The sequence below is a fragment of the Neovison vison genome, chromosome 1 (genome assembly GCF_020171115.1).
Source record: "Neovison vison isolate M4711 chromosome 1, ASM_NN_V1, whole genome shotgun sequence".
In the NCBI taxonomy this organism is placed as follows: domain Eukaryota; kingdom Metazoa; phylum Chordata; class Mammalia; order Carnivora; family Mustelidae; genus Neogale; species Neogale vison.
Window position 1 is genome coordinate 252537775 of NC_058091.1, and position 26029 is coordinate 252563803.

The 26029-nt window shown below is 39.9% G+C and overlaps 1 protein-coding gene across 1 annotated transcript; it reads left to right on the top strand.

The window, feature by feature from the left end:
- The first annotated feature begins 3944 nt into the window (after positions 1-3944).
- Positions 3945-24983, top strand: THOC3 (THO complex 3). The gene is made up of 6 exons (XM_044229218.1): positions 3945-4269; positions 5010-5166; positions 6874-7078; positions 11485-11646; positions 11766-11866; positions 24399-24983. The coding sequence occupies exons 1-6, from the start codon at positions 4003-4005 to the stop codon at positions 24560-24562; spliced, it is 1056 nt and encodes a 351-aa protein (XP_044085153.1). The 5' UTR covers positions 3945-4002; the 3' UTR covers positions 24563-24983.
- The last annotated feature ends 1046 nt before the right edge of the window (positions 24984-26029 follow it).

Sequence of the window (26029 nt, forward strand, 5' to 3'; positions counted from 1 at the left end):
TCTGAGTGAGACTACAAAAATCTAAAGACTCCCATATGTAAAAACATTCTTTGGAGTTTGAGCAAAGATCAGCTCCTGAAAGAGAATTTTTGGTGACAAAGGGACTATAATGGTAGTCCACCAGCTATATTCTTCAAAAAAAAATGTGAATATCATAAGTACAGAAATCCTGGGGGATTTTTATAGATTCAAGAAGACTAAGAAGACAGGTTAACTTAACACAATATCAGATCCTAGACTAAATCCTGAACTGGAGAAATGCTCTAAAGGATATTACTGGCCAAATCATTGAGATACAGACAGTAGATTAAGGTCTATCTTGCTGTTCAAGTTACCAAGGTTGATAACCATATTGGGGATAGGAAACAGAATATCCTTGTTCTTAGGTAATATTCACTGGAAAATTTCAGGGTAGACTATAATAACATATGCTATTTACTTCCAAACATTTAGGCCCAAGATATGGATATGTATATGCTCTCTCTATAGAGAGTGAGTGGAACAAAATGCTAAAATTAGGTGAATCCGGGCTGTAGGACTAGCAGCATTCTTACTATCTTTGCATCTTTTCCGTAAGTTTGATTTTTTTTCTGAATACAAGTTTTAAAAAAATGGCCCATGCGCCTGTTCCCTTGAATTTTATCTATCCTTTGAGATTCTCTGACTTCAATCAAAGAGCCCCCACACATATGCTATTCTAACTTCAAAACAGTTGTATTAGCTCCTGTCTCAGAGAAGAGCAGCAGGTTATACTTATCATAAATGAGGTTCCAACATTTGTGTTTACAGAACACAGAAAAAGAACACAAGGGAAAGTGAAATAGAGAACACACATAATGTACAAAAATACAAAATTCGGGGCGCCTGGGTGACTCGGTGGGTTGAGCCTCTGCCTTCGGCTCATGTCATAGTCTCAGGGTCCTGGGATCGAGCCCCGCATCGGGCTCTCTGCGCAGCAGGGAGCCTGCTTCCTCCTCTCTTTCTGCCTGCCTCTTTGCCTGCTTGTGATTTCTGTCTGTCAAATGGGTGAATAAAATCTTTAGAAAAATACAAAATTCATATAGAAATATTAAGAGTTATGTTTATAACGGGGATTTCAGGTACTGAGAATCAGAGTGTAGATTTGGTCATTAACAGCTGACCAAATATTTGCTCTGTCCAATAGCAACCATGTGATCTGGAGCAGGACATTTTGCCTCTTTGTTCTTTAGTTTCCTCATCTGGAACCCAGAGATGGAAATCCTTTGTGTTTGTAGGAAAAAAAATGCTAGCATATGGAGACAATACTTGAAAATAAAAGTTTAAGGAGGGACAACTAGACACCAAATAATCTCCTACCCTAAGATTTTAGTGAGCTTCATTGATATTCCTTGGAGTCTAAAAAGCTTTGAAGTCTATAACAATTCGTGGTTGCAGTGGGGTAGAGAAGGGAAAGGGGGAAATAGAAGGGCCTCATTTACTAAAGCACATATGCTTTACATGTGGCCTCATTTAGTATTTAGGATATTAAGACACTCTCCTATGTTGCTGATGGAAATGGAGATTGTTAGAATGCTTTCATAGATATTTTGGCAATATCTGTTAGAATAAAAAAGTGCGTATGTGCACAATGAAGTTTGTATAGGCATATTTACTGCAGTATTGTTCTAAAAGCAAATTCATGGACACTAAATATCCATTAAGGGGATCAGTTGAATAAATTATTATACATGCATATCATAAAAGACTACATTCATTAAGAAGAGTGAAACATTTGCATATACTGATAAATTATTCATGTGTGTTTACCATAGAAAACAAGTTACATAAGGAAGGCTACCATTTTTTTCTGGTGGTGTAGGAAGGATATACACAGAACTGTAAGGATATACACCTCCCCAGAGGTGCTGATTTACACTTAAACTATCTCTGGAAGACCACACAAATAATATTTTTCAGAAGGTAAATTTGGGGGCACAGGAGGTAAACAACTTACTTTCACTCTATTCCTTTTTTTTTTTTTTTTGTAAGACTCTGGCTGCTTTCAGCTCAGAAACTTTTTTTTTTTTTAAGATTTTATTTATTTATTTGACAGAGAGAGAGACAGAGAAAGAGTGAGCACAAGTAGGCAGAAAGACAGGCGGAGGGAGAGGCAGAAGCTGGCTCTCCGCTGAGCAGAGATCCCAGGACCCTGGGATCATGACCTGAGCTGAACGCAGTTGATTAACTGACTGAGCCACCCAGCCACCCCTTCCTTTTATATTGTTAACATTTGTTACCCAAGTGCTCATATTACCTTTAATTTTTTTTTTTAAGTCAGCTTCACACCCAGTGTGGAGCCCAGTGAGGTGCTTGAACTCAAGACCCTAAGATCAAGACCTGAGCTGAGATCAAGATCTGGATGCTTAATTGACTGAGTCACCCAGACCACCCCCGCAAAATTTGTTTCTCTAGTTATCTGCTTACCACCAAAACCCTTCTCCAGGGCCTTGGTTGGTGCAGGCAGCTCCTCAGTGGTTTCTTCAGCAAGAAACCACAGGACTTGTGGTTTAAGGTAGGCGTGAGAAGGTTGGGAATAATCTGAGTGTGTGTGTGTGTGTGTGTGTGACACAAATGGACATTTACTTTTTGTTCTGTATCTTTTACATTTTTGCATATCTAATCATGTGCATGTAGTGTTGTGGGATCACAGAACATGATGGTCAAGAAAGAATTCCTGAGGTGTTTTGTGGTGCAACTTAGTAAATCTACTTAAGTGGCATGGGTGGTAGGTCCTGTGAGCAGAAAGATCTGCTCTTTTGCTGTATGAAGCTGGTGGTTGTATGCTTACTGCTCAAGGGGGTCAGGATGTGCAGGCAGTATTAGATCAGAAATGTTTTCTTCAAATTTCTACTCATGGGGGCACCTGGGTGGCTCAGTGGGTTGAGCCTCTGCCTTCGGCTCAGGTCATGATCTCAGGGTCCTGGAATCGAGTCCCGCATCGGGCTCTCTGCTCAGCGGGGAGCCTGCTTCCTCCTCTCTCTCTCTGCCTACTTGTGATCTCTCTCTGTCATATAAATAAAATATTTAAAAAAGAAAAAAAATTTCTACTCATGAAACTATTTTCGAAAGATTTCTCTGGTGCTGATCATTCAGCTTGATATTAACTATTGTCGAGATACACAGGCAGTCATGAGACCTTTTAGGAATGTAACCAGGGGTGCCTGAGTGGCTCAGTTAATTAAGCGTCTGCCTTCTGGTCAGGTCACAATCCCAGGGTCCTGAGATCGAGCTGTGCCTCAGGCTCCCTGCTCAGCGAAGAACCTGCTTCTCCTTCTCCATCTGCTTGCTTCCCTGCCTACTTATGCTCTATCTCTCTGTCAAATAAGTAAAAACCTTTAAAAAGAGAGAGAGAGAGAGAACGGAGAGAATGTAGCAGCCACTACGCATTCCATCCATACTGGAACTATGCAGGCTATACCAGGCTATACATCAGGCTTCCGGACTAAAGGTGAACATTTTTTTTTTTTGCTTCTGTCCCTCATCAGTAATACCTTTCAAGACCGTAGAATTTGTTTATTTAAAGCTATGTCAAGACTCCTTCTCAATCCCTCTCCTCCCCACTCTGGACCCCCGCAAACCTTTAGCTCACCAGTCGGTCCTTCTCCAGCCGGAGAGTCGAGGACCTTCTGTTCTAAGGTAGGAGACTGAGTGGTGGGGATCAACCCTTGAATAAAAGGTCTTTTGTTAATGGGGATTTGAGGTTTGGAAGGATATTGTTGGCTTTCCTATTTTAAAATTAAGCACGATACAAACAGGCCCTTAAACTTCCAGAATCACTAACTGAAGGAAGCTTAATAGTAATCATTCCTGTTTGAAAAGGAAGCGCGCGCGCTGCATGCCGGGATTTGTAGTCCCTGCTCGGGTGGCCCTCATTGCGGCTGTGCAGGAAGAGCCTCTCTTCCAGGCGCATGCGTGCGGCGGCGGCGGCAGGACTGACTGCGCTAAGGTGGCGGTAGGAACGCGGCCTCCTGGGAGCTCGCCATGGCGGTAGCTGCGGCGGCTATGGGGCCCTCGGCGCTTGGTCAGAGCGGTCCTGGCTCAATGGCTCCATGGTGTTCAGTGACCAGCGGCCCAACCCGCTACGTGTTGGGAATGCAGGAGCTGTTCCGCGGCCACAGCAAAACTCGCGAGTTCCCTGCACATAGCGCCAAGGTGCACTCGGTGGCCTGGAGCTGCGACGGGCGTCGCTTGGCCTCGGGGTCTTTCGACAAGACGGCCAGCGTATTCCTGCTGGAGAAGGACCGGTTGGTAAGCTGTCAGGGACTGGCCCAGGCCAGAGAGAGGGTCTGTCTTAAAGCCAGGTGTGGAGAGCCAGGTGTTGGAGAGAATGCGGGATGGAGGCGAGGAGAAGGGAGGGGTGTGGGGAAAAGAGGGTTGTGTAGAGCGCGCTGGAGGAGTGCGGGAGTGACAAGGGTAATGATTAGGGATCTGGAAGGAATGTGGTAGAGAGGAAGGTGGTGATGGTAAGAAGGAGGTGGGGATGTTGGGGAGTGTAGCAGTAAGGAGGTGTAAAGATGAGTTGGGAGTGGAGGCGAGGAGAGGATGAGGACTGGTGGTGAGGAGGGTAGATGGGATTCGAGTGAGGTGGGGGTGTATGGGAGTGGTAGGAAGGAGTTGTGTGGTGGTGAGGAGTGGCTAGAGGGGTCCCTATGGTGGTAAGGAGGCTTCCTGTGAGAGTGAGCAAGAAGATTGGGAACCTTGGTAGAGTAAATGTGGAGAACCAGAAAGAAGGAGGAAGGCCAGGGAGGGCAAAAGAGTTAGAGCATTGCTGTGGAATCCAAATCTCAGAACAATTCAGAGTGATTGGAGAGGAAGGGAGGAGGGTATTGGGAAGAGTTTTGGGGAAGGGGTTTAAAAATTTAAAAATTCTTTTAAATTTTCTGGCTTTTTCTTTGCCACAAGGTTCCCTTGGTTTGAATAAGGTTTAGATGTCACATGTGGAGGCAGGTACTTATGTGTGAAGTAGCATTTGGATTCTGTTCTTTCAGGTCAAAGAAAACAATTATCGGGGACATGGGGATAGTGTGGACCAGCTTTGTTGGCATCCGAGTAATCCTGACCTCTTTGTCACAGCATCTGGAGACAAAACCATTCGCATCTGGGATGTGAGGACTACAAAATGCATTGCTACTGTGAACACTAAAGGTGACTCTTGAGAGAGAGGGCAGTAGGAAGATGAGCTGCTCATAGTCATTCAACAAGCATTTCCCAAGTATCTTCTTTGTGTGTGGCCTTGTGTTAGGTGTGGGACATCCTGGGATGAATAAGACAATCTCCAGCTCCCAGGACCTGTACTAGATTTAGTGCAGGGAGAGAGACATATGTGTTAACGAAAAAACGTAACGTGATATGATATGGTTCATCTTACACTGAAGAGTCTACAAGATGGATACCTAGAATGGAAATGCTTAAGTCTGACCCTTGCCTGTGAGGACATTTGAGCGGAATTTGAGCAAATTCTTAGAATAGGTAATAGGGATTTAGTGGTCAGGGTATAGTGCATGGGTGAGGGGTGGGGTGCAGCTCTAGGAGGGAGCTTCATGTGTAGATAGATGGAGAATTTAGGAAACTGCTGATAGGCCAGAATGACTGATCTTGGGAATGAATAGTCTTGGTGGTCTGGGAGAAGACGACCTGGAAGTTGTACAGTACATTTGTAGAATCTGTTCTTCACCAGGTATTGTCCTGTAAACCTTAAGGTCACTTACTATGTTTTATTGACTAACGTGTCATTGATTATAACATGCACCAATATTTTATGCGTTGTTAGGAAGGAAAATAAAGTTTCTAGATAAGCATCATACACCAAAAATTTTGAGATGCCGCCTAATGCATTTTAAGATATGTTGTAGAGGGGCGCCTGGGTGGCTCAGTGGGTTAAGCCGCTGCCTTCGGCTCAGGTCATGATCTCAGGGTCCTGGGATCGAGTCCCGCATCGGGCTCTCTGCTCAGCAGGGAGCCTGCTTCCTCCTCTCTCTCTGCCTGACTCTCTGCCTACTTGTGATCTGTCTCTGTCAAATAAATAAATAAAATCTTAAAAAAAAAAAAAAAAAAGATATGTTGTAGAAAATAAAATGTGAAAATATATGCATCATAGAATTGATAACGTTGGTGAAATTTTTAATTGACATGTTCACTGTGGGCCACTGTACTTTGTTGACAAGACTTGTCCCTGGAGGTGGAATCTTGTAGTGCTTTCTCCAAGTAGACAACTGGTGATGCTTAAGTGAGTTAGGTAGCACGTGGATGAACATTAAAAACCGGCTGTGTATGTATTTTAATGCCTACCAGAAAAAAAGATCTAGCCCGTAGAATTTATTGCTAAATGGAAACTGAATTTATTTAACTGAAAATTTTTGAGTCAATTTTAAGAAAAGTCTTGAATAAAGAAATATAGCTGTTATTTTTATATATAGCTATATATATTTATATATATACTTAAAGATATAGCCAACATGGATAGGACAAAAATTGGAAAAGTGGCATGTGAATGACTGGAGTTTGGGAAATGGTGGTATAAGACTAGGGGCCTTTGGAGTCAAATCTGGTTTAGATCTTGGGTGTGTTACTTCATGGCTTTGACACTTTGGCTCATCTCTCATATCTTTCATATCTTCATATGTAATATGGGGATAATAAAGTATTCCTTAGAGAGTTATGATAGTGCATAGGGGGCAATTTGTAGATGAAAGTGTTGGACTCATAATTGGTGAGTAAGTAGTCATTCCTTCTATTGACTGGAACCTTGGTGAATGAGGTTTGGAGATAGCTCTGGTCTTCGTAGGATTAAAAAAAAGTTAACTGCAGGATTATAGGCAAACAGTATCTTGCTGATTATATCTGGGTTTCCAGGGGAGAACATTAATATCTGCTGGAGTCCTGATGGGCAGACCATTGCTGTAGGCAACAAGGATGATGTGGTGACCTTTATTGATGCCAAGACACACCGTTCCAAAGCGGAGGAGCAGTTCAAGTTTGAAGTCAATGAAATCTCCTGGAATAATGACAACAACATGTTCTTCCTGACAAATGGCAATGGTTGTATCAACATCCTCAGGTGAGAGGGTTCTAGCTTAGGGACTGTCATATCTTTGTGCTGGGTGCTGCATGGATACAGAATGAATTAGATGCAAGCTTGGCCTGAAGGAGCTTAAAAGACAAATGGTAATAAAAAATCCCAACCTCTGTTGAGCACCTTTGAGCCAGGCACCTTATATTTACTGAGTCCTCAGAAATTCTCTGGGGTTGTTATTTGAGTCTTATTTGACAGATGAGGATCTGGGATTCAAGAGAGTTTAAATTATTAGTCAACAGGTGAGCACTAGAACTAGATACACCTTGAATTATGGTTAATTTGTACCCATAAAGTCTCTGCTTAAATTTCTTAAAATTTCTTTAAAATTAATTAGTTAATTAATAGATTTAAAAATTTTAAAATTTAGTATTTTAAATATTTAATATTTTAATTAATTAATATTTTTAATATTTTAAAATTTAAAGATAAAAGATAAAGGTATTTTAAAATATCTTTAAATATCTTAAAATTTCTCTCCAGGGCAGCCATCTTCAGTACTTTCCTACCTCCCCAGCTTAAAAGCTTATTTTATGTACTTCCTGTTGGCAGCATTTCTCATTCTGTATTATAATTAAATGTTTGTTTGTTTTAAAGATTTTATTTGTTTAGTTGACAGAGTATACAAGCAGGGGGAGCAGCAGAGGGAGAGGGAAAAGCAGGCTCCCCACTAAGCAGGGAGCCAAGTGTGGGGCTTGATCCTAGGACTCAGGATTATGACCTGAGCCAAAGGCAGATGCTTAACTGACTGAGCCACCCAGGCACCCCTATAATAAATGTTTACTTAATCTATATCTGCCATTAGACTATAAATGACATGAAGGTAGGGACCATGTGTAACTTGTTTCCTGTTGAATCCCTAGTTCCTACCTTAATACTTGCTACACAGAGTTAGGATCTCCATAAATATTTATTCTGTAAATGAATGAAGTGTTGGAATTGAAATTCAGGTCTGTTGACTCTGTTCTTTCTGCTGTCTGGGTGGGCAATGCAAGTCAATGTGAAATAGGTTCTTTTCGAGAGGCGTTGGCTTTGCTTTGGAATCCCAGGGATAGAAACTTAAATTGACTATGGGAGTTGGGGATTGAAAGAGGCAGCTTCTGATCTTGACCTTGAAAACTGAGTAGAACTTTAAGAATCAGCAGAAGGGAACCATACAATGGGCAAAGGTGTGAATGAACATGGCCTATATGGAGAGTAGTTGGTAGATCACAGTTGCTGAGAATGGTATCAGATAAGGTATCTGAAGACAGGGCCTGAAAATGGGAAGATAAAGTTGAAATATAATCTGGGACCAGATTATATAAAAGGCTGGAAACCTGTGCTTAGCAACTTGAATTTTATTCAAGTTGGTGTTCTGTAGCCTTTTTTTTTTTTTTTTTTTTTAAGCCTTTCAATTAGGAAATAAAACACATACACAGAAAACCACTTAAAACAACATACAGCTTGGGACACCTGGGTGGCTCGGGTAGTTGAGCAACTGCCTTCGGCTCAGGTCATGATGCCGGAGTTCCGGGATCAAGTCCCACATCGGGCTCCCAGCTCCGTGGGGAGTCTGCTTCTGCCTCTGACCTTCTCCCCTCTCATTCTCTCTCTCACTGCCTCTCTCTCTCTCTCTCTCTCTCAAATAAATAAATAAATAAATAAACAAAAAACTGTCTTTAAAGCCGCATACAGCTTAATGAACTATTATCTGTGTAACCCCACCCAGGTCAAGAAATATTTGCTGCATCCCAGAAGTCCCTCCATGTTCTTTGTTCTAGTCCTCAAAAGGAAACACTATTTTGATTTTTATAGTATTTCTTCATAGTTTTAGCTACCAAGTATGCATTTCTAGACATTCTAGATTTGTTTATTTAAAAAAATTTGATGTCTTTTATGGGGCGCCTGGGTGGCTCAGTGGGTTAAGCCGCTGCCTTTGGCTCAGGTCATGATCTCAGGGTCCTGGGATCGAGTCCCACATCGAGCTCTCTGCTCTGCAGGGAGCCTGCTTCCTCCTCTCCCTCTCTCTGCCTGCCTGTCTGCCTGCTTGTGATCTCTGTCTGTCAAATAAATAAATAAAAAATCTTTAAAAAAAAAATTTGATGTCTTTTAAATGTGTTAAACTATGAAGTTGCTCTTCATCCTCTTCTACTTATAATATAGCTGTTGGAAAACTAGACTGTTAACCTGCAGAGATTCTTCTAGTCTGGATTTTGCTGATTCTGTATGCTTATTTATTTGTTGGAATATAAAATACATCCTCTCATTTACTGTTTTGTTATTTAATATTATAGTTCACTTAGGAAAGGCAGGATAAATGGTTCTTTCCCTTTGTCATCAGATAATGAATTAGTTCTCCATCACCTCCAAAGACGATCAGCTAGGTTTTATTTTTAAGACTTACTGTAGGGGCACCTGGGTGGCTCAGTGGGTTAAGCCTCTGCCTTTGGCTCAGGTCATGATCTCAGGGTCCTGGGATTGAGCCCCCACATTGGGCTCTCTGCTTCCCCCTCTCTCTCTGCCTACTTGTGATCTTTCTCTGTCTCAAAAAAATAAATTAAAAAAAAAAAAAAAGACTTACTGTAAACTCTTGTACTTAAGCATGGGAGATGTATTTCAGTCCATTGGAGTAATTATCTGTATGGAAACTCAAATTATCCCTTCTTCAGCTAATGGGAACCTCTTCAAGTTGTTCCCGAGTCTTTTTTTTTTTTTTTTTGGTAACAATGCAGGTAGTCTTCAGTTTGTTGCTCTCTGGTAGGACAGGATATCCCAGGTTCATCTTATATATTTCTTGGCTCAGACCTTTAATCAGAAAATTCTCTAAGAATCCTGGATTCTTTTTCTGAGAAAAGATACTGGAACTACAGATGTCCATATTGCGGGTTTGGTCATTATTTCTAGACCTTTCCTGTGGACAGAGCAAGGACAAGTAAGTGTTTATTTTTAAAAATTAAAATATGTGAATTGTGAGTTTATGTTGATAAAATTGAACTAAAATTCAGGACTAGTGGAATCCTACTGGGGGGCACCTGGATGGCTCAGTGGGCTAAAGCCTCTGCCTTTGGCTCAGGTCATGGTCTCAGGGTCCTGGGATCGAGCCCCGTGTCGGGCTCTCTGCTCAGCAGAGAGCCTGCTTCCCCCACCCCCCCGCCCCCAATCTGCCTCTCTGCCTACTTGTGGTCTCTCCCTCCGTCAAATAAATAAATAAAATCTTAAAAAAAAAAATAAAAGAATCCTACTAAACATCTTCTTTTTTTTTTTAAAGATTTTATTTATTTATTTGACAGAGAGAGATCACAAGTAGGCAGAGAGGCAGGCAGAGAGAGAGAGGAGGAAGCAGGCCCCCTGCCGAGCAGAGAGCCCGATGCAGGACTCGATCCCAGGACCCTGAGATCATGACCCGAGCCGAAGGCAGCGGCTCAACCCACTGAGCCACCCAGGTGCCCTAAACATCTTCTATATTATAAATAACTCTTTCCTTCCAAACTGAATATTTGAGTATTCTGATTCTCAAGGACACTGGGATTATAGAATTAGAATATCCCATGGTTACTTATTACCTTTCTCCATATTACACAGAGGTATCTCAGAATAACAGTATTCCCACTACCACCACCAATGTGATTACTTAAAATAGTAAATTTTGCTTTTTGCATTGTTTTCCTCATTTTTCTTCCATTAAAAAAAATAGTTAATATTATATTATCAGAGTGTAGAGCTACTACGTACTATGCCTTTCTTTTACATCTATAGTTCTACAAGAAGCTGTATATGTAATGCTCATCACCAGTGCATCACCATGCTGATAAGTCTGTAGTCATTTTGATTGTCAAAGTTCATTCTTTAGATTCTTCAGGAAGGGTTCATGGGACAATATTCTTTAAGTTCATGCTTACAACTTGCATACCTATAAAACTTACAGATATTTATTTGTGTTTACTATTTGAGCTCTTTGTAATTGATAGTTTTGCTAGATATAAAAATCCTTGATTCCTATTTTCTTGCTTGTATATCTTAAATATATTATCCCTTTTTCTTTTGGCATAAAGTCACAGTCAGAAAGGTCTGATGATAATCTAATTTTTTTAAAGATTTTATTTATTTATTTGACAGACAGGTCTGATGATAATCTGATTTTTTAAAAAAAAATTATTTATTTGACAGAGAGATCACAAGTAGGCAGAGAGGCAGGCAGAGAGAGAGAGGGAAGCAGGCTCTCAGCTTAACGCCCTGAGCCACCCAGGTGCCCCATAATTTTTTTTTTTTTAAAGTCCAGGAAAGTTTGTTTGAATTACAGTCTGATACTTGGTTTGTTGTCTTTGATTTTCTTCTTTAGTATCTCCCGTTGTCGTCTTAGTATCACGGTCCCCTTCCCATAGTTTAATTGCGTCTGTCTTGTTTCTCAGCTACCCAGAGCTGAAGCCTGTGCAGTCTATCAATGCCCATCCTTCCAACTGCATCTGTATCAAGTTTGACCCCATGGGGAAGTACTTTGCCACGGGAAGTGCAGATGCTTTGGTCAGCCTCTGGGATGTGGATGAGTTGGTTTGTGTTCGGTGCTTTTCTAGGTAAGCAGCTCTGCCGGCACTTTCCTTGTTGGATAAATTAATTTGACTTTATTTTGGATGAAATTGTGCCCTACACTTACTGGGTTATTCTAACATGTCCTGTCTCCACTCTGTTACAGGCTGGATTGGCCTGTGAGGACCCTTAGTTTTAGTCACGATGGAAAAATGCTGGCGTCAGCCTCGGAAGATCATTTTATTGACATTGCTGAAGTAGAGACAGGTAACTGATACCCTCGCTACCATAGTGAGTCTTCTGTCTGTCATCTGTTGGCCATCAAGACTTTTCCTGTTATGTGTTTTTATCTTCACATTACTACTTCACTTGCATTAGCATAAATGAATTTTCCTCTTAAGACAGCTTTGTTTATTAGGACTATTATGGTCAGGTCATAAGGGAGCAAAGAGTTTAGAAAGGAGCAGGTCTGAAAAAAAGTGATTTAGGAAAATATTTTGTATTTCATTAACTTTCAATTCTTCTGTTATGAAATTTTTAAAATGTGGAAAATAGGAGGAAGAAAAAAGTGGTACTTGTGGTCCCACCTCTAAACACAATCTCTTTTAGTGTTGTGGTATACTTTTTCCTGTATTTTGCCTGTATGTGAACTTAAAATAATCTTAGGAATTAACAAAATACATGTGATTTGCTGTAAAAACAACCAATAGAACTTGAAAATAGAAAAATGAGAGGAGAGTATTCATTTTACGGAAGAATTGCCTTAGCTTTACTTATTTTTAATTAATAATTTTTTATTATCAAAGTATGATTGACATGATATTATATTAGTTTCATGTATGACAGTGATTTGACAGACATACACATTAGTCATTGATCACAATAAATGTAGTCATCTGTCACCGTATAACATTATTACAATATTATTGACTATATTCCTGTTGCTAATACTTTATATCTTCAGGATGTATTTATTTTATACTTGGAAGTTTGTACCTCTTAATATTTCACTCATTACCCCAGCTTTCTCTCCTCTGGCACCCAACAGTTTTCTTTAATTATGAATCTGTTTCTGTTGTTTATTTATTTACTTGTTTTGTATTTTAGATTTCATGTATAAGTGAAATCATATATTTGTCTTTCCTGATTTATTTAACTTAGCTTAATAACCCTTAGGTCCACCCCATGTTCTCATAAATGGCAAGATCTCATTCTTTTTTTTATGACTGATTAATATTCCATTATGTATATATATCTCAGATCTTTATTCATTTGTCTATCCATGGATACTTAGGTTGCTCCCATATTGTGGCTATTGTAAATAATGCTGCAATAAACGGGTTTACTACCTTTTTGAATTAGTATTTTGTTTTCTTTGGGTAATTACCCAGTAGTGGAATTATTGGATCATATATTTCTATTTTTTTATTTAAAGATTTTATTTATTTATTTGACAGAGATTACAAGTAAGCAGAGAGGCAGTCAGAGAGAGGAGGAAGCAGCCTCCCTGCTGAGCAGAGAGCCCGATGTGGGGCTTGATCCCAGGACCCTGGGATCACGACCTGAGCCGAAGGCAGAGGCTTTAACCCACTGAGCCACCCAGGCGCCCCATATATTTCTATTTTTAATTTCTTGAGAAAGCTCCATACTGTTTTCTATAGTAGCTGCACCAATTTATATACCCACCAGCAGTGTATGAGGATTCCTTCTTCTTTACATCCTCACTGTTTGTTTTTTATTATCTGTTTGATACTAGCTATTTTGGTAGGTATGAGGTGATATTTTATTGTATGTGCATTTCCCTGATGATCATTGATGTGAGCACCTTTTCATGTTTGTTGGTCATCTGTATGTCTCCTTTGGAAAAATATCTGTCTAGGTTTTTTGTCCCCCTCCCCCCGCACCATTTTTTTTTTTTTTTTTTAAAGATTCACCCATTTGGGAGAGAGAGAACATGAATGGTCCTGGGGAAGGGGCAGAGGGAAAGAATCTCAAGCAGACTCCCTGCTGAGTGTGGATCCTGACATGGGGCTCAATCTCAGGACCTTGTGATCATGACCTGAGCCAAAATCTAAGAGTTGGATGCTCAACTGACTAAGCCACCCAGGCACCCCATTTTTTAATGAGCCTACTTTGTTTGTTTGTTTGTTTTTTAGTGTTGAACATAGAATTGTCTTATATATTTTAGATATTAACCTCTTAATGTATTTATTATTTGGAAGTATCTTCTCCCATTCAGTAGGTTGCCTTTTTGTTTTGTTGATGGTTTCCTTTGCTATGCAGAAGCTTTTTATTTTGGTGTAGTCCCAGTATTTTATTTTTGCTTTTGTTTCTCTTTGCTTGAGGAGACATATCCATAAATACATTGCTAAAGCTGATGTTCAAGAGATTGCTGCCTGTGTTTTCTTATAGGACTTTTATCGTTTCATATCTCACATTTAAGTCTTTAGTCCATTTTGAGCTTATTTTTGTGTATGGTGTAAGAAAGTGGTCCAATTTCATTTGTTTGAATGTAGTTGTCCTGTTTTCCCAGCACCATTTGTTGAAGAGACTGTGTTTTTTCCATTGCATATTCTTGCCTCCTTTGTTGTAGATTAATGATCATATTAAGTGTGGGTTTATTTCTGGGCTCTCTATCCTGTTCCATTGATCTAGCATATCCGGTTTTGTGCCAGTGCCACACTGTTTTGATTACTATAGCTTTGTAGCATATCTTGAAGTCTGGGATTGTGATCCCTCTAGCTTTGTTCTTTCTTAAGATTGCTTTGGTTGCTCAGAGTCTTTTGTGGTTCCATACAAATTTTGGGATTATTTGTTCTTGTTTTGTGAAAAATACTGGTATTTTGATAGGGACTGCATTGAATCTGTGGATTGCTTTGGGTGATACGGACATTATAACAATATTAATTCTTCCAGTCCTGGGCATGGTTTATTTTTCTATTTGTGTTACCTTCAATTTCTTTCTTCAGTGTCTGATAGTTTTTAGAGTATAGGTCTTTCCCCTCTGTGGTTAAATGTATTCCCAGGTATTTATTCTTTTAGGTGCAATTGTAAATGGGATTGTTTTTTAAATTTTTCTTCCTACTACATCATTATTAGTGTATAGAATGCAACGGATTTCTGTATATTAATTTTGTTGCCTGCAACTTTATTGAATTCATTTTTTCCAATACTTTTTGTGGAGTCCTTACAGTTTTCTATATATAGTATCATGTCATGTGCAAATACTAACAGTTTTACTTCTTTCTTATCAATTTGGGTTCTTTTTTTTTTTCTCTTGTCTGGTTGCTGTGGCCAGGACTTCCAAGACTGTATTGAATAAAATGGCGAGAGTAGACATCTTTGTCTTGTTCCTGATCTTAGGGGAAAAACTTTCAGTTTTTCATCATTGAGTGTGATGTTATCTGGGTTTTTCATATATGGTCTTTATATGAAGTGTGTTTCCTCTAAATCCATTTTGTTGAGAGCTTTTATCAACAATGGGTGTTTATTTTTGTCAAATGGTTTTTCTGTGTCTATTGAAATGATCATATGGTTTTTATCCTTCCTCTTATTGATGTGATCTATCACATTGATTTATTTGCAAATATTGAACCATCCTGGAATAAATACCACTTGATCATGGCGTATGATCTTTTTACTGTATTGTTGAATGTGGTTTGCTAATATATTTTGTTGAGGATTGTTGCATCCATATTCATCAGAGATGTTGGCCTGCAGTTTTTTGCTTTTTTTTTTTTTGGTAGTGTCTTTACCTGGTTGTGGTATCAGGGTAATGCTGGCCTCATAGAATGAATTTGGAAGTTTTTCTTCCTCGCCTATTTTTTGGAATAGTTTGAGAAGAATAGGTATTAACTGTTCCTTAAGTGCTTAATAGAATGCACCTGTGAATCCATCTGGTCCTGGAGTTTTGTTTTTTTTTGGAGTTTTTTGATTACCAGTTCAGTTTCATTATTAGTAATTGGTCTGTTCAAATTTTCTCTTTCTTCTTGATTCAGTTTTGGAATATTGTATGTTTATAGGAATTTATCCAGTCCTTTGGGTTGTCCAATTTGTTGGCATATAATTTTTTCATAGAATTCTCATATAACCCTTTGTATTTTTGTGGTGTCAGTTATTTCTTCTTTCATTTCTGAATTCATTTATTTGAGTTCTCTCTCTTCTTGATGCATCTGGTAAAGGTTTATCAAACTTGTTTATGATTTCAGAGAACCAGCTCTTAGTTTCATGGATCTTTTCCAGTGTTTTTTTAGTGTCTATTTAATTTATTTCTGCTCTAATCTTTTTTGTTTCCTTCCTTCTACTAACTTGGGGCTTTGTTCTTTTTTTTTTTTTTTTAAAGATTTTATTTATTTATTTGACAGAGAGAGATCACAAGCAGGCAGAGAGGCAGGCAGAGAGGGAGGAAGGAAAGCAGGCTCCCTGCTGAGCAGAGAGCCCGATGCGGGACTCGATCCCAGGACCCTGAGATCATGACCTGAGCCGAAGGCAGTGGCTTAACCCACTGAGCCACCTTTTGTAGCTCCTTTAGATGTAAGGTTAATTTGTTTATTTGGGATTTTTCTTGTTTTGTAAGGTAGGCCTGTATTGGCATAAACTTTCCTGTTAGAACTGCTTTTGCTGGATCCCAGAGATTTTGGATTGTTGTGTTTCCATTTTTATTTGTCTTCATTTTAAAAAAATTTCCTCTTTGATTTATTCATTGACACTTTGGTTGTTTATGTTGTTTAGCTTCTGTATGTTTGTGTTTTTTTCCAGTTTTTTTTTTTTTTTTCCTTGTAATTGATTCCTAGTTTCATACCATTGTGGGTCAGAAAAGATGCTTGATAGGGGTGCCTGGGTTGTTCAGTCTTTGGGCATCTGCCGTTGGCCCACTTCATGGTCCCAGGGTCCCAGGGTCCTGGGATCTAGCCCCACATTGGGCTCCCTGCTCAGCGGGAATCCTGCTTCTCCCTTTCCGACTTCCCCTGCTTGTATTTTGTCTCTTGCTGTCTCTTTCTATCAAATAAATAAAATTAAAAAAAAAAAGATGGCTTGATAAAATTTCAGCCCTCTTAAATTCATTGCAACTTGTTCTATGGCCTACTGTATATGATCCATACTGGAGCATATTCCATGTGTGCTTGAAAATAATGTATATTCTGTTATTTTTTTTTTTTTAAAGATTTTATTTATTTATTTGACAGAGAGAAATCACAAGTAGACAGAGAGGCAGGCAGAGGGAGAGGAGGAAGCAGGCTCCCTGCTGAGCAGAGAGCCCGATGCGGGACTCGATCCCAGGACTCTGAGATCATGACCTGAGCCGAAGGCAGCGGCTTAACCCACTGAGCCACCCAGGCGCCCCTATTCTGTTATTTTTGAATGGAATGTTCTGTATATGTCTGTAAAGTCCATCTGGTCTAATGTGCTTTTTGTTGATTTTCTGTCAGGATAATCTGTCCATTGATGTGTTAAAGTCCCCTACTATTGTGTTATTGTCAATTGCTCCTTTTATGTTTGTTAATATTCACTCTATGTTTTTAGGTGCTCCTATCTCCTATGTTAGGTACATAGATACTTACAATTGTTATATCCTCTCATTGGATTGATTCCTTTATCATTATTTAATTCCTCTTTGTGTCTCTTGCTATAGTCTTTGTTGCAAAGTATATCTTGTCTGATAATTTTTTTTTTTTTTGTGGGCAGCAAGGCAAAGTTTATTGGGCAATAGCAAAGTGATAGTACAAAGGTCCTGAGGAGGAAGGGGACCTGAGAGGGTGCCTTTGTCTGATAAAAATATCACTACCCCAGCTTTTTTTTCACTTCTGTCTACATGGAATATCTTTTACCGCTCTGTCACTTTCAGTCCATATGTGTCTTTAGATTTGAAGTGAGTCTTTTTTTTTAAAGATTTTATTTATTGGGCACCTGGGTGGCGCAGTGGGTTAGGCTGCTGCCTTCGGCTCAGGTCATGATCTCAGGGTGCTGGGATCGAGTCCCGCATGGGGCTCTCTGCTCAGCAGGGAGCCTGCTTCCTCCTCTCTCTCTCTGCCTGACTCTCTGCCTACTTGTGAATCTCTCTCTGTCAGATAAATAAATAAAATCTTAAAAAAAAAAAAAAGATTTTATTTATTTACTTGACAGAGATCACAAGTAGGCAGAGCGGCAGCAGAGAGAGAGGGAGGAGGAAGCACGCTCCCTTTTGAGCAGAAAGCCCGATGCGGGCCTTGATCCTAGGACTCTGGAATCGTGACCTGAGCCGAAGGCAGAGGCTTTAACCCACTGAGCCACCCAGGCGCCCCTGAAGTGAGTCTTGTAGGCAGCATATAGTTGAGTCTTGTTTTTTCAGCCATCCAGTTACCCTGTATCTCTTGATTGGACCATTTAGTCAATTTACATTTGAGTAATTATTCATAGGTATGTATTTATTGCCATTTCATTGTTTTCTGTTGTTTTATGGTTCTTCTTTGTTCCTTTCTTCTCTTGCTCTCTCTTTCCTTGTGGTTGATGGCTTTCTTTAATGTTATGTTTGGATTACTTTCTCTTTATTTTTTAAATACCTATTAGAGGTTTTTGATTTGTGGTTATCATGGTGTCATAAATAACATCCTATTTGTGTAGCACTCTTTATTGTTAGTTGCTTAAGCTTGGACACATTCCAAAAAGCACTGAATTTGTACTCCCCCTCAACATTTTATGTGTATATCATATTATATATCTTTTTATTTTGTGTATCCCTTGAGTAATTTTTGTAGGTGTAATTGATTTTACTGCTTTGTGTTTTAACCTTCATAATGGCTTTATAAGTGATTAGTCCACTACCTTTAATCATATGTTTGCTTTTACTGGTGAAATTTTTTCTTTCATAATTTTCTTCTAATCATGGCCTTTTCTTTTCACTTAAAGAATTCTCTTAAATATTTCTTGTAAGGGTGGGTTAGTGGTGATGAACTTCCTTTTGTTTAGGAAACTCTTTATCTCCTTCAATTCTGAGTGATAGCCTTGCCAGGTGGAGAGTATTCTTGGTTGTAGGTTCTTTCCTTCCAGCTCTTTGAATGTATCATGGCCACTCTCTTCTGGCCTGCAGAGTTTTTGCTGAGATCAGCCTATAGCCTTATGGGTTTTCTCTTATATGTGACAGCTTTTCTCTTGCTGCTTTGAAGATTCTCTCTTTATCTTTAATTTTTGCCATTTTAATTATTATGTGTGTTGGTGTGAACCTTTTTGGGTTCATCTTGTTTGGAGCTTTCTTTGTTTCCTGGATCTAATGTGTGTTTCCTTCCTCAGATTCAGGAAGCTTTCAGTCGTTACCTTTTCAAATACATTTCCAGCCCCCTTTCCTCTCTCCTCCTTCGTGGACTACTACGAAGCAAATGTTATCATGCTTGATGGTGTTGTAGAGGTTCCTTCACCTGTTCTCACTTTTATTATTCTTTTGTCTTTTTGCTGTTCATCTTAGTTATTTTCTGTTACCCTGTCCTCAAGATCTCTGATCCGTTCTTCTGCACCACCCAATCTGCTGTTGATTTCCTTTGGTGTTATTTTTCATTTCAGTTACTGTATTACATTTTCTATCTCTTTGTTGAAGTTCTCACAGAGTTCATCCACTGTTTTCTCAAGTCCAGTTGAGTATCTTTAGGAGCATTACTTTGAACTTCCCATCAGTCATATCACATACCTCCATTTTGTTTAGTCCTTTCTCTGTGATTTTTGTCTTGTTTGTTCATTTGGGACATATCCATCAGTCTCCTCATTTTGTCTAACTGTGTGTTTGTTTCTGCATGTTAGGTAGGTCAGCTACATCTGACCTTGAAAATAGTGACTTTACACAGAAGAGGTCCTGTGGTGCCCTGTATGCTGTCTGCCCTGGTCACCGGAACCAGGCATACTAGGGCTGTCCCCTCTTTGAGCTGTGTGCACCCTCCTGCTGTGGTTGAGCTGTGATTGCTATGGGCATGCTGACGGTGGGGGGTGGGGGCTGGCTTTCAGCCCAGTTGGCTGCGCTGACCTGCTTTGCCTGCTGTAGGTGCACTGGGCAGGGTTTGCTTCCCGTACTGTGTGGAGAGGCCTGGCTGCAGCTGCCATGGGCTTAGTGGTGGGTGGGGCTGGCACTCAGTCTGCTGTGTGTAATTAGCCTGTGTGACAGCTGCAGGTACATGCATGGGCAGGCCTTGTTCTTTGGGGAGCCAGCTAAGAGGCCCAGCTGTAGGAACTATAGGCAAGCTGGTGCATAGGGTTATCTCCCCTGTCCCCTGGGTGAGGAGTCACTTTAGTGGGGTCCTGGTCCCATGTGGGCTTGCCTGCTGGGTATGGCAGGGGAGGAGCTGCCTTGGAGGGGTGCCTGCGGAGGCCAGTGGACTGGGTAGGGTGGGTGGTAGGGGAATGCTGGTGTGGGGCATGTGTTGCTAACAAGGAGAGTGTTAGAATTGGCTTCTGCAAGCATCTAGCTATCAAGGCTTATGGTGGGCAAGAAAAATGGCACCCACCAACACTTTTTTATTCCTGGAGAAATCTGCACATGTTTGCCCTTCCCGCACACACCCTAAAATTACTTAGTAAATCTCCTTCATGTATACTCTAGGCGCTTTTTAAGCTGTAGCTTCAGTGCCATCTCTGGCTGAGATACTTAGTAGTGTGCTGCTGGCTCTTTTGCCTTTCAGTTCAACTGGAGTTAAGGCGCACTGATTTCTAAAGCTCCTGGAGTTAAGCCCTGCTGATTTTCAAAGCCAGACATGATGGGAACTTGTCTTCCCAGTGTAGGTCCTTACAGAACCCCGTGTGGGATCTGATCCCTTCACTCCTCCATGCTTGTGATGGCTCTCCCGTTGGTGGTTATTTGCACAGGGGTTTGGTTCCAGGCCATGTCTCCACCTCTTCTACCCTTTCAATGTGGCCTTGTCTCTATGGTCAGCTGTGGAAGATCTCTTCTGCTGGTCTTCAGATCATTTTCAGAGTTAATTGCAGTAGATTAACTTGTTGCCTCAGTGTGTCTGTGGGAGGAGGTGAGCTCAGGATCCTCCTACTCTGCTATCTTGTCATTACCCTCAGATTTGTTTTGTATTGTAGCTTTATTGCTTTTGGAAATACATGATGCTTTAGTAAAAGCATTTAAACTATATAGAAGACTTCAAAGAGCAAAGTAAAAAAGTTGAAATTCCACCATTTAAAAATGCCACTGTTGATGACATTGTGCTAAGTGTTGTCCAGCCATTCAGATACGCAGCTCCTTTGCGTCTGCTTTGTTTGTGTGATGTGTGGATCCTCTCCGGCTGTGCCCGTTCCACCTGAGCATGTTACAGCTTCGTAATGTCAGCTCTACTGCCGCTTGTAATGCAGTCCCGAATCCCATTGAATATGTCAGGATGTTCTCAAACTGCCGGTCTTTACTTATTTATGCCTGTGGGTGCTTCAGTTGCTCTGCTCTTTGGTGGCTTTTCATCTTTGCACCATTATAAGTAAAGCTGTGAGAAATATTCCTTATGGTCTTCACTTTGGGTCATCCTTTTGGGGAAACCAGTGAAGTGGGATTGCTCCCTGAGTCCAAGGTACTGACATTTTGTGAAGGACCAAACCATGTACAGAAAAGTTATTCCAGTGTTTGTTCTTAACAACGCATGCACGTGCACGTTTTTCCCATGTCGTCCTGGCACTAGTTTGTCTGCCTCACCTAATACATATAAAATGTGGTTTATTTTATTTTTATTTTTTAAAAAGATTTTATTTATTTATTAGAGAGTGTGAGCGAGAGAGAGCACAAGTGGGCGGGGGTGGGGGTGGGTGGAGAGCAGCAGAGGGAGTGGGAGAAGCAGACTTACTGCTGAGGAAGGAGCCTGACGCGGGGCTTGATTCCAGCACCTCAGGATCATGACCTGAGCAGAAGGCAGATGCTTAACCAACTGAACTAGCCAGACAACCCTTATTTTTTATTTTTTAAGATTTGTTTATTTACTTTAGAGAGCACAGATGGGGGCAGGGGCAGAGGGACAGGAGGAGAGAGAATCCTCAAGCAGACATCCAGCTGAGCACAGGGCCTACCACAGGGCTTGATCCCAGGATCCCGAGATCATGACCTGAGCTGAAATCAAGAGCTGGCTGCTTAACCCTCGGAGCCACCCAGGTGCCCCTAAAATATGATTTAGTTCACATATACTCTTTCAGGAATATATCAAATATGGCTGTATTAATTTTTCTAAGTAGTTCAGGCACATACTCTTAACATTTTTTTAATCTTTTCTATAACCTAGGCTAAAAATTAAAAGTCAGATGACTATCAAAGGGAAGCACAGTTAGAGTTACAGCATTATTTCATACATAAAAGGGAAATAGTCTCAATTTCATTATGAAGGACTGATTAAATAAGTTGTGATACATCCATATTACATTGTGCCAGGAGGAAAACATAGCTCCATATGCGCTGAAATGCAAGACTGGCAAGGCATTTTACTGAATGAGCAGAGCATGTAGCCAATCAATGCACTTGATGTGTTCCCACTTAGGTAAAGAAACTAAGGCTAAATTAGTAGAAAGACTTTTGAAAGAATTTATTTCAGACTTAGAAGATTGGGAGAAGATAAACTTTACTTTAAATTATAATCTTAAGTATTATTACTGAAACCAAGTAGATAAAATGAAAAATTCCATTTTTTTAGTTACCCTAGGCGCATTTTAAGGACTTAAGTAGCCACATGAAATTCCATTTTTTTAGTTACCCTAGGCGCATTTTAAGGACTTAAGTAGCCACATGTGGCTGATGGTTTCTGTATTGGATAGCACAGATGTAGAATGTTTCCATCATAGTGCTGTTTCCCAGTGCTGCTCTGTACCCTAGTACTGTTTGAATTTTATGCAGTAAGCATGTTTTTGTATGTTGGTTTGTAAAATAGTATATATGCTCAGTATAGAATACTTGGAAAATGCTGGCAATTAAAAGGAGAAATTAACAATCACACATAGGTCCATAATTTGGAGATAGCTAATTCCTAACATACTAGTATATTTCCTTCCAATCTTTTTTTCATATGTAGATATTTATATATCTGTATAGATATTTTATATATAGACATTGATTCATCTGTATGTGTATACATACACTATACTATGTATAGTTGAAGTCATATGTTAAGTAAGGTTTTGTGTTTTACATATTTTAAACTGTTAAATGTAAAAGTAAGAATTAATTTTATTTCTGATAACATTTTTTTTTTAAAGATTTTATTTATTTGACAGACAGAGATCACAAGTAGGCAGAGAGGTAGGCAGAGAGAGGAGGAAGCAGGATCACCGCTGAGCAGAGAGCCCGGTGTGGGGCTCGATCCCAGGACCCTGGGATCATGACCTGAGCCAAAGGCAGAGGCTTTAACCCACTGAGCCACCCAGGCGCCCCTGATAACGTGTATTTTAACAGTCCACTTAATTTTGGCTTTTTAGACACACCATACATACTGCACCGAGTCTTTTAGAACTTCAGTGATCTGGAGTAGTCATGTCAGCCCCAGATAGCACCTTATTTATCATTCAGAGATTAAACTTTCCAATAAAACTGTCAAGATGTTAAAGTTTATGAAGCCACATCGTTATTTAGGAAACATTTTAGGAGGCCTCTTCATGTCTGCTCTGGGTTTCTTGAACTGTATAAATTTCTTTATTTTTACCAATCCCACGTGACGGACAAATGATGGCATAAAGGCCAGAAGAGAAGTAAAAGGAGGGTAGCAGCCTGTGAAAGTATTCTTTATGTTTGTGTAATATAGAAATTTGCTCAGACATATAGCTAGACTGCCAGATACTAGCATCATGAGAAATGTTTAACTGTCCCTGAAGTAGGATTACTTAACAAAGAGGGTCTCTCTCTCTCGCTCTCTCCACACACATATGTGTGCATGTTATACATATATTTTAAACAGCTTTATTAAAATATAATTTACTGTATAGTTGAGCAGTTTGAAGTATATAATTTAATGTATCCTGCAACTTCAAAATAACACTACATTGTTAATGTTTTATTACATTAATCTTAAGATTCATTACATGAATCTTAACATAAAAGTAAAGTGGGACTAAAGGAATAATGGCTTCAGAAAAATCATGTTTAATTTCAAGTAAGAAGAATGACATTTTTGGAGGAAAAAAATGTGTTTGCAAAGCATTGTGATTTAGAAGAAGGACCTGTGGCTTTGGAAACAGACTCACTTCATATGCTGACTCCTATGAGTATGACTTAACTGTTCAGTCACCTGTTCCTTTATAAAATGAGGTTTAAAATCATTACTTGCCTTGCTGCATTGTGATTATACTTTATTTATAAAGTATAATGCATCTGATTCCTAAGGGGTGATCAACAAATATTAACTGCTGGTACTGTTTTCCTAGGGAGTATGGAATAGGTTTAGCTCATACGCTCTGCATTCAGATCTTGCTCTGCCACCTACTGGCTTGTGCTCTCTCTCTGCCTCAATGTTCTGTGTAAAATGGGGCAATGATTGTACCTGTCCTGTAGGGTTAGTAGGTGGATTAAATGAGGGGCGCCTGTGTGGCTCAGTCGGTTAAGTGTCTGCTTTCAGCTCAGGTCATGATCAGGGTCCTGGGATTGAGCTGCATGTTGGGCTCCCTGCTCAGCAGAAAGTCTGCTTCACTCTCCCTCTTTATGTTTATTCTCTTCCCTCGCCTCCCCATCCCCCAACCCCTCGCTCCTGCGTGCTCTCTCTCAAATGAATAAAATATCCTAAAAAAAGTGGATTAAATGAGTTAATGTAGGCAAGCACATAATGAATGTGGTTTCTTATTAACGTATTGATTGGTTTTTCTATATTGATTTTTATAGGAGACAAGCTATGGGAGGTGCAGTGTGAGTCCCCGACTTTCACCGTGGCTTGGCACCCCAAAAGGCCTCTGCTGGCGTTTGCCTGTGATGACAAAGATGGCAAATATGACAGCAGTCGGGAAGCAGGAACTGTGAAGCTATTTGGGCTTCCTAATGACTCCTGATAGGAGGCCTTCAGGGAGAGGAGACGCTGGCAGAGGCCTTCCTTTGTGTATTAGTTTGGTCTCTTCTCTTGGAGTTGATGGGCTCATGAAGTGTTTGTAAATTGGTATAAATTATACAAGTCTTGTCAGTCTGCCTATTCCAGTTCCGTTCTTGTTATGTGAACTCTTCCCGTTCTTTCCCCTCCACAGGAGGTTTCTGCACGATAACACCAGCATATCTTCCTGTCTGGGTACTTCCTGTCTTCCCTGCCTTGGCATGTGTGGTAGACTTTGTTGGGTTTGCTTCTGCTTGGACAGTACCTACCTTGGGGGGTGGGGTAAGTGAAGAAGCTGTGATGGGGTTGGAGATTTTTTACAGTAAAAAGAAATGTATATAATTTTGAGATTTGAGCATTTAATAAAACTGACTTTAATTATGGGACTTCTACGACTTTAAAAGTTATGGTATGTTTGTTATTATTGTTGCAAATATTGGGAGATGTTGCAGTTTTGCATTTTGAAAAAAATTTCAGGTTGGATTAAAGGTTGACATTCTATCATTTAATGTCCTAACCAAGAATTCTGTGAAATGCGGGACCCAGCATGAAGTATAAGTGCAATAGCAAGCCTTAAATTCTTCAGCTTGAGTATACCCTGTCTTAATCTACAAAAGATTTGAGGACAATAAATTTATGGTAAACATTGAGAAAAGCAGTAAAATATAAACATTCAAAATCAGGAGAAGACATACAGATAAGAATAGAAAGTTGAAATTGGGGAAATTAAAACAAATATGCAAAGAATGAGGACCTGACTGATTGAACTAAAATTTTGGCTGTGCCCCCTGGTGGCAAAGTGAAGAAGGGAGAAGTCAGTTAATTCCTTTTTTTTTTTTTTTTTTAAAAGATTTTATTTATTTATTTATTTGACAGAGAGATCACAAGTAGGCAGAGAGGCAGGCAGAGAGAGAGGGGGAAGCAGGCTCCCCACCGAGCAGAGAGCCCGATGTGGGGCTCGATCCTAGAACCCTGAGATCATGACCTGAGCTGAAGGCAGAGGCTTAACCCACTGAGCCACCCAGGGTTCCCAGAAGTCAGTTAATTCTTAATGAAAAGTAGAGCACATGCCAGTTCCTCAGGGAAAGCAGAACTTTGTTAGCTCTTACTTCCAAAAGAAGTTGCTCAGGTAGGAGATTACCTGTGAACAATGTCTTGATTTTCATTGTATTTTAATGTATTTTGACATTAAAAATACAGAAATAATGATGTTTGTAGAAAATTATGGAAAAAGCAAGTAAGTGAAAAGAAAAAAAAATCCTTATTTCTCCTCCCAGGAGATAGTCACTATTAGCATTTTTGTGTGCATCCTTTTAGGAGTTTTCCTATGTTGTATTTATGTTAGTAAAATGTTTATACAAATCTTGCAGAGTAGACAAATCAAGTGTGTGACAACATAAAGCTTGTAAAGTGCTCAATACCATGTTAGCTA